This window comes from Protopterus annectens, chromosome 17.part0, assembly GCF_019279795.1.
Source record: "Protopterus annectens isolate FY-2018-M chromosome 17.part0, PAN1.0, whole genome shotgun sequence".
Taxonomy (NCBI): Eukaryota; Metazoa; Chordata; order Ceratodontiformes; family Protopteridae; genus Protopterus; species Protopterus annectens.
This window is the reverse complement of record NC_056751.1, coordinates 465,806,317-465,816,276: the sequence shown is the minus strand read 5'-3', so window position 1 is coordinate 465,816,276 and position 9,960 is coordinate 465,806,317. Positions and strand designations below refer to the sequence as shown.

Genomic DNA, 9,960 nt, shown 5'->3' with positions numbered 1-9,960 from the left:
ACTTGTAAAAACTATAATTGACCTAAAGTTGTTTGTTAGGAAGTTGAATTTGACATTTTCTTTAGGGAATACACCTGCACTTTTTAACACCTATAGAGTGTCAAGTGTGTTTAATCCACCACTGTATGGGGTGTTAAACACCTTTGAAAAATTATGTGAAATAGATTTAAGGGTCAGACTGAATAGTAATAAACACACTAGGAGGATGAGATGCAATATTTCCAAACATGAGGTGGATTTTATTTCACTACTTAATGAATGTAAAGTTAGAGTCATGAAGCCAGATAAGGGTGGGGGTTTTGTTTTCATGGATGAATATTTTTATGAAAATAAGATGTTGAACCATCTACAGTCAGATACCTATTTGAAATCTAGTTTGAATGTGGTCCATGCAGCTTATAAGAAAATCAGGGGAGTGCTGGATGACCTTTTCTTGGAAGGTAGTATTGATTGTGACATCTGCCATTTTTTGTCTATGCCAGCCCCAAGGATTCACACTATTTTTGGCACCCCAAAAATTCACAAAAATCTAGTTGATCCTCCTCTTAGGCCAATAGTGGATGGGAGAGGATCTATTACCTATGCTTGCGCCAAATATGTAGACAGCATCCCCAAACCTTTAATACAGGGGGAACCTCAAATTTGTAAGGACTCCTGGAACTTTTTGGAGAATATAAACAATATTGAGTACAACTCCGATTACGTATTTCTAGTCGTGGACGTGAAAGATCTATATAGAGTTATTCCCCATCAATTGGGTATTGATTGGACAAGAAATTTTATGATGGTTAAAAATGCCACTACTGTACAGATGTATCTTGTTGAAACTCTACTAGATTTAGTATTATCAAATAACTTTTTAGTTTTTAAGAACCACTTTTTCTCCAAAATACTGGGATAGCCATGGGGTCACCTTGTGGGTGCAGTTTTGCAAACAGCGTAATGACATATTGGGAACATAACTGGTTGTTTAAGAATGAAATGTATCAACAATATGTCACTTGGTATACAAGATACCAAGATGACATGTGTTTCATCTGGAAAGGGCCCCAAAAGCAGATATCTGACTTCATAGATAGTATCTCATGAATGACTGACTTCCTAGAGTTTACTTATACTATAGGAGTTGATGAAATCAACTTCCTAGATGTAAAAATTAGAAAGATAAAGCTAATAAATTTAAATCTATGATCTATAGAAAACCAACTCATTCACATAGTCATCTCCATTTTACCAGCAGCCATCCCTTTTATCAAAAAAGAAGTGTAGTAAAGGGGCAGTTTGTCAGAGCCGCCAGGATGATTTCAGATAATTATGATTTTATTAAGGAATGTGAGAACATAAGTAAAATGTTTTCCAGTAGAGGGTATCCTGAGAGCCTAATTAATGAGATGATGCATGAAGTGCAGGGTAAAAGAAACACTGGGCACTTTTGGCCCCTTTTGGGTGGTGGTAAGATGAATAGATCAAGTAATGATACTACAAATAGAATTTCCACTGAATTACCTGGTATTAATTTCTTGGTTACATACAGTGTGGACCATGAAGCTATTAGGGAAATATTAATTAAGAATTGGAGTATTATTTTAGAAGATAAAGCTCTAGTTAAAGTAGTAAGACGACAACCAAAACTTACATATAGAAGGGGTGTTAACCTTAAAAATTTAGTCGAAATGACCACAGTTAAAACTAAAGACAAGATCATGGGGATGCGGAAATGTGGAATGTGCCCCCAATGTAAATTTATTTTTCCTGGGAACAAAATTCATGTTAACAGGAAAACATACTTTATCAATGGTAATTATAATTGTGAAACCAGAGGAGTAGTATATGTTGCCCTATGTGAGAAATGTCCTTCCTTCTATATAGGCAAAACTGAGGAGAGTAAGGAGAAGAATCTATGAACATCTGTATGCCATAGGGAGGAAGGATCAATTTAATGCACTTGCTAGGCATATTTTGGATTATCCAGAACATTCTTTTCTATTTACCGTGGTCCAACAAGTTAAAAATGATATCAGGGGTGGCCCTTGGCAGTTACATCTGGAAGAGCAAGAATTGTTCTGGCAAATTAGAACATCTGCACATCTCCCCCCTGGCTTGAACGACTATGCTTCTATAAAATGCATTCTCAAGTTAAAAGCATTGCTTAGATAAAGATAAAGGTGTCAAGCATATTATATTTTCTTATTTGTATATTAAGTTTACATCCTTAAAGGTATTAGTAGCAGGAATATAAGGATTGTTAAATAAATAAAAAAGTTTTAAATAAATCTTTAAAGCATATTAGTTAATAGGAAATAACATATAGTATTTGTAATGAGTGTTTATTTTCTTTATGGCTTATAAGCTATTTATTTATTCATTTGGGACTAGTTAGTATTTATCTATTTAGGTAAGTATATACATATATATATATATATATATATATATATATATATATTAAGAAAAATAAGTTGAATTTCATTTAAGAATTTATGGGAAATTAACTGTTAGGAGAAATGTGAAAGAATCGAGTAGGATATTTGTGATTTGTGTTACTTGTTTTTAATAAGATTGTTTTTGTGCAGGATTTTAACTGGTTTTGAAAAATCTGATTGGTTAATTAATTAATTCCATTTTAATTTGGTTTGTGTTTGAGCCTATACATATAGGCAGCTGCATGTTGAACAGATTTTGTCTGATGAAGGCTGGGTATCTTCTCGGCCGAAAGAGCTTACATTAATAAATAGTCCGTGCCTTGTTCGTACCAGTCCATTTCTGCGTTTTTTTGTTGTTTTTACAAACTAGTTAACAGACAGACCTTACATACATACATACATATATACATGATTACACCTCAACAGCTTACTAAGAAATGGCAGTCTATCTTGGACGTGCTCAATATTTATACACTTGTGCAAGCCCTTGGATAGCTTCTTAAAGGTACATACACACATATTGATCTACAATAAGTGTGATGCTGATGGGGGGGCCTTCTCCCAAAGGAATAAAATATTATAAACAGCTGATCATATATTTAAAGACTATTTTGTATTCAAAGATTATTTTTCTATATGCTCTTTATTCTCATGCCTGTTGAATATTAAGCTCCCCATCAATCATGAGTTCATTTGATCCTCTTTAATGGGTTTTTTTCAGCAAGGAGACAAGAGCTAATAGGAAACCAAACATCCAGGCAGCCATGGAAACAATAAGTGTCTTTACTAGTAACCCAGTAATAAAGACTCCTAACCCCTTTTGTGGATGCCATGGAATCCATAATGATAGTGGAGTCCGCTGCACTCCCCAAACATGTGCATGCACACACACACACACACACACACACACACACACACACACACACACACACACACACACACACACACACACACACACACACACTAGTGAGGGTACCATCACATGTTTGGATGTATTGAGGGAAAGGTTTTGGTCCTGTGTACAAGCCTCTGCTTATTGCATGATGATGGTCAAACAAATTCCCTCTTTCACTCCAGAATAGGTGAGCTACAGTACGCCCTCACTCTTCTCTTCCTATCCCTACACTCCACTGCCAACTCAGGTCATGTGGGTCAAAGTCAGGGTTTAAAACCTTTTTACCACAGAGCTGAGTGTAGAGAAATGGCATTTAACTACTACAAGTAGCCAGTTTTAAGAAGTTCAGAATGATTTATGATAAGCATTGTCTGCACTTATTATGTGAGACCATGTGCAACAAAAGTGAATGCTACATCTCTTTAATGTAAAAATATAATAAGGTATTAAAAGACCAGCACTTATTTTTCTAATGGAAGTTTATTTGTAGCTGAATGAATGGATATAGCTTTGTACCTCAATGTATATTATAGCAATGCTTTAACTCCTCTCCTCCAGTACAGCTCTTTTGAATGTGTACCTTTAATTCCCAGGTGATGCGGCTTGAGACTTTAGATAAATGAAGTTGTCACCTTACAGTTCAAACAAATAATCATAGCTCTGGAACCTTAAGTGTTAGTAGAAAACTGTAAATGGCAAACTATTCAGGAAAAATTAATCTTTACATTAGTGAAATGCTTTCAGTTTGATGCTTTAAAATAGATTTTTTAAGCTATAATAAAGGCAGTGAATATTAATTTTGTAATGTAAAAACAGTGTATATCTCAGTGACCATTCAAGCAAGACACATACTGCCAGATGAATTTTCTTTATAAAGCTGTGAGCTTTCATATGAGGCTATGCAGTTCTGTCTGTGTTAGCTGAATGTTGAGATATTTAGAGAAATATGAAAATTAATACAATACAAATAAATAGTATACAAATAATATTAAATCTCTTTAGCTGCATAAGACAGAAGTCAAATATCAATACAGTTCTGCTTGCCATCATGTAGGCTTTAAGATGAAAACTTCTGATACCTTTAATGTAGCATGGTTTTGGAATTATTAATGCAAACATGAAAAAGCAATGTTTGAAGCCTAGAGGCGTCAGTAAGAGTTAACCGCAGAAATGCCTGGAAGCTCACTAGGCTGAAAGGAGTTAATTACATTTGTTTTAGTATCTACCATGGAAGTTCTAGTATGAAGAATTGCATGAAAATTCCAAAAATATGAACTGCCTGATCACAAAGGACCAAACAGTATCTCCATGAAATAAAACTAAAGCATTGGATTTCATAGAAGGAACTGCCTCCACTGCAACCCCATGTATCAGCTTCACCCCCTTTGTCTTTTTACTTAACTACACTAATCCATGGCTACACAGACACTGAGAAAAGAGGAACTCCTTAATAGAAAAACAATAACTGTGGTCTCATAGCTAAAGTGTAATAGTCTTGACTACATACTGGGGATCTTATACATTGTGTGGGCACTTTTTCATTATTTTATGTCCTTTTTGCTACTCTTGCCTGTAAACTATCAGCCCCTCTCTTAGTCTATAAGCCAATTCATTCCCTACTGAGCAAGATCCATCTGAGAGGGGTCATCATTCAGACAGCCATCAGGGATAGTTCAAAGATTCTTTGTTTTCTTCCCAGCCTAACAGCTCATACTTGGCGATGTACTAGAGAGGGGAAATGGAAGGGGCTGACTGTGTAGGTCTCTCAATTACTTACAAATGCGACAATTCCTCCAAACAACCCTCCCCCAGCATAGCTAGAGTGGTGGTCTCTCTAGTCTCCACCCAGAGAAATCACAATGCCCTAGGTACCTCTGAATGTGGACAAACAGCACTCTCACCTTTGAGAGATGAGTAAACAGTCGCTAATCAATCTTTGGTCAGCTGTGATGAAGTCAGGTCTCCATCAGTCTGTAACACAGAACTAGGCTACCATTTTATTATGTTAATGTGTTGTAGATCAATTACAGCTGCTATATAAAATATTGAGATATGTCTAGACTTATGTGAAAAAATGATTAGTGAAAGGTATGTGTGTATGTTTTTATGCAGATAAGCTTGTCCCCATGTATTGTGCTATTTGATCAAAGTTCACTTACTATTATTTATTCTTCTGGTATTTGCTAGCTAGGTAAAATCTGCTAGCAACAAGTGTTTGATTTTGGTTGACCAAGGGGCTTTGATCTAATTATGTGTTTTATTGCCATTGCCAAAATATCCCAAGAAAAGTAGAAACACTTGAACCGCACGCTCCAGAGTGAAACTTGTTAAGATGCTGTACTCTTTAGCCATCTTTTCAGTACTGAAATGCACTTTTTTGTATTGTTTCTACCCCAACTATGTCTATTGTTATAAAATAGGCTTGTCAGACTTTACATTTGAAAATCAATTATACATTTGAATATATTTATTATAGTATCGTATAGATTATAAAAGACTGTTGAGCAAAGGGTAATATGTAGTAGCACTGCATCATAAATGTTTCATCTTATGTTGAACTGATTATCTTTCTCAATGATTTACAGACAAATTTCATGTTCATGGAGCAAGTGGACCAGTTTTGTCCTTACTCAATGAGGATGTGATATTACCATGTAGGATCATTCCAGAACACAAACCTGAAAATATAGAAATTACATGGGCAACAGCTGATAAGAACATACATACTTTCATAGAAGAAGAACATTCTGATAAATCCCATATTGATCGTACTGAGCTCTTCAAAGAGGAATTCAGCCATGGGAATGTGTCCCTGAAGCTGAAGAATGTACAAGTATCTGACCAAGCTAAATATACTTGCATTGTTACATCACAATTGTGGTATGGTGCCGCTATCATTGAGCTTCAGGTTGCAGGTATTGCATTTATTTTTACTTTCTAAATGTCTTTTTGCCATCATTAAAGCAACCTTACTTAATTATTTAATTTCAGAAAAATGTTACCATCTTTGCAAATATGAAAGATATAAGGCTAACTACAATTCTACATATGTATCAAGGGGAAGACACTATTAAACATCTAATTAAATCGCATGTATGTACACTAAAAAGCACATTACAGACTTCAAACTAAGATTCTTTTGTATAAGCAGTACAATCTATATAATCCATATTCAGTAAAAAAATATGCCACCACTAGACAATACAGAAAGAAAAGGATTAGTCTATGGGGATTCAATCTGCCTGTGATCAGCTGGAGCCATTTAGAGAGATGCCCATGTTATCATAAGATTTTTTGAAAAAGTTTATCATATGAGATGAATCAAAAGAAAAAAAAAGAAAAATAATAAAAAGTCTTTTTTAAAGAAGTCATATCATCCTGTTCTTATTTACTGCATCTAGGCTGCTGTTGGAAATTACTTTGGATTAGACTCTACTTTCTCAGTGTAGAAATGGTACTACAAAAGTGATCTGCTTCAGTAAAATAAACAATGTCATGAAACAAATTTAGTTCAATAACATTAAGAAATGATTGGGCTAATCTTGTGTGAAGAACTTCCAAAACGTATATGTGGGAGTCAGCAGTGCAAAAATTATCACAAACATCCAATCAAAGAATTTGTGATCCGAGTTCTCTTCAAGTAGTCCCATCAGATAAATATTATCATTTCTGTCATAAAGTATATTAAGTCTTGTAGTCTGACTAATACAGTTAATTTCATCATCATCTCCCATCACTCTGATGCTTGATCAGTCCCAGTTCATATGGTACTTTCATGCCCATACCTCTAACATCTAAACTCATGCAGCATTACCTTGCTGTTATATCTATCAGGGAATATAGCAACATATAAATACATTTTGTTCAGGCAAACTGGGGAAAAATGGGTAATCTGTGGATACCAGTATTTAAATGCTACCTGGAAAAATATTTAAAGAGGAACGTGATTTGTGGTACTGAAGATTCCAAAAATTTGTGTCAGTTCGTAACTGATAATTCACACTGAAGCTTGTTTTTGCTTCTAATATCTGTCAGGGAATCAGGTCCTTTCTATAGACTCTAAAATAGATGTGCTTTAACTTCACCTTGCCAGTCATCACTAAGGGGTAATTCAGTAAACCCTACAGAGAGCAATTCTCTGTGTATGAATAGTGTAGTGGTCCCAACATGCAATATAGCCGCCGATAGATCCAGGAAACAAAGCTGGGGGTGTGCATGAGCTTCCTGACACCGTGCAGACACAGAGATGTCAACAAAATGCAAATCACCTCATATTCTGGTGGAAACCATGCAAATGAAGTGATTTTGCAATTCGGGAGGCATAAAGACACCCGTGTAGGTGCCATGTAAGCATAAAAAATGTACATGGTTAGAAACCATGTACCAGAGGATAAAATTTAAACATGGGTTGTAACAGCCCAAACAAAAGGTTGTATGTTGCTCAGTAGGCATGCAAATGGCCAAAACTATGGCCATTGAGGTAAAAAAGTAATGCAATATATGAAAAATTAAACTTTTTTTAAGGTATATGCCATATTTAAGTGATGTGCAGCAACAGGCAAACATGCTATTTTGGAAAAAAAAAAAAAAAAAAATATATATATATATATATATATATATATATATATATATATAAAATATGACATTCAAAGCTATGCAAAGGTATTGCATTATAGTGGCCAGCATGCAGAGTCATATGATGGCAGGTTATAGTGGAAGCTAAGCAGATGCACCGTGGTGTAGTGCAGTATCCAGGGTATACACAATTAGGTGTATGTAAATGAGTCAGGTTTATTGAATAGCAAAAAGGGCCACCGTGTCTGTAGGTACTAACCATGGTAGGGCTAGAACCATGTTAGTGTAGGCAGAACAGATAGCTGACATGAAAACGGGCTGTCACACCATATGTAAGTGGACTAGAGCTTAGTGTTGCCTGTTTGCACTCAGCTAAGCACAGCAAAGCAACGGTGTGTGTCTGTCACTGCATAGCTCTGCTTAGCCCTATGGCACATGTTTTTGTAGGTTAAAGAAAAGCTAAGCCTGCCTGTGTGCAGAGAAGGGTCCAAACTGCTGAGCAATGGTTACACTACAGCCATGGGTTTGAACACTTGCCATCCATATAAGCTTTGTGGTGCACATGATAAGTACATAGCAATATAATATATACAACTAGATCAGTAGGAGTTCTAATCTCAATACTGGCAACTGTGTGAGTGTAAATGCCTGTGTATGCATATATCCTGTAGCAGCATGGCTGTCTTGCTTGTGTGTGCAATGGTTATACAATTTTGTGGGCCTATTCCATCCTGTTAACCCCCCATTGGCAACCTATTCAGGGGCTACTGATGTCATCCACCTTAGAAGCACAGTTAGACATTTTCTAACCCAATAGTACTGTGGTGTATGCAATACGTATGTCAGTCTATAGTGTACATAAATAGATAGGTAGAGTTCTAATCTGAAAAGTAGCAACATTATGAGTGTATGTGTGTTTGAATGCATATCCCCCTGCAGCTGTGTGTGTGTGCCTCACGATTATACCACTTTAAGGGCCTGTGCAAACCTCTTAAACCCCCACTGGCAATTCTTGCAGCACCTGAAGATGTCATCCACCTGAATAGTAGTGGCAGACACATTAAAAACATGTAAGCTTCATTGCGCATGTGATATGTATATAGCACAATCATAAATAAAATTAAGCAGGTAGGGATTCTACTCTCAACAAGGACAATTCATGAGTGGGTATGTATGTATGTATGTGTATATATATATATATATATATATATATATATATATATATATATATATATATATATGTATATATATATATATATATATATATATATATATATATATATATATATATATCCCCTTGTAGCAGTGTGACTGTGTTTGAGCCACCACCATACCTCTCATTATTGTCTAACGTCAGTCTTTAATCATGTGCCCCTAATTTGACACAAAACTACAATGTTATGACAAATGGACCAAACATATGTGGCAAACATCAGGACATTCTGCAGAAATCTGTACAGGTGAGAGGTATGGGCACCTCCTGTCTGACCCTACAGGTTGCAGTCCAAGTTTGGCCAGGTGTGACCTGTGAAAACAACCCAAACAATACAGATGTCCCAAGAGTGTAGGATAACAAAAATTTCCTATAGTTGTCTAATAGTTGCATAAAGCAGTTATTTCACATCAGAAGCACCATAATGTAATGTGAAATAGCATAAGCTATGGAAATGTAACACAAAGAAGCTGTCATAATGGCAAACCAGGAGACGTCCTGTCCATTGCACTTGCTGTGGGTATAGTTTGTCCTGCCAACTCTCACGATACTACAAGAACTGTCCTTCATTGCACATTTGATAAGGTGGCAACCCTACTCTGTGTTGCCAATTTGTGTGCAATATGTAGACATGTGGAAGCCATATGAGTAGCTGCTGTCCCCAATGACCAACATGTATCTAGGCATGAATGCTAACTGCCACCACCCACATTTTTAGGTACTGTCTAAGGCTGTGGAGACTGTCAATAGTTTGCTGTCTCTCATTGACCCACAAACTGATGTTAGCTCACTGCAATGGAGTCATACATCAGGTATGGAATGGTATCAAGGTCCTGGTGTCAAGTTGAATGCAGAAA

General features: G+C 36.0%; 1 protein-coding gene across 1 annotated transcript in view; it reads left to right on the top strand.

Moving 5' to 3' along the window:
• The first annotated feature begins 274 nt into the window (after positions 1–274).
• The window catches only part of LOC122791448 (butyrophilin subfamily 3 member A2-like), a 55,392-nt gene continuing 45,706 nt past the window's right edge, over positions 275–9,960 (top strand). Inside the window, exons 1-2 of the mRNA XM_044059193.1 lie at positions 275–440; positions 5,901–6,230. Of these exons, the coding sequence (XP_043915128.1) occupies positions 275–440; positions 5,901–6,230 (496 nt within the window). The remainder of the gene's footprint in view (positions 441–5,900; positions 6,231–9,960) is intronic.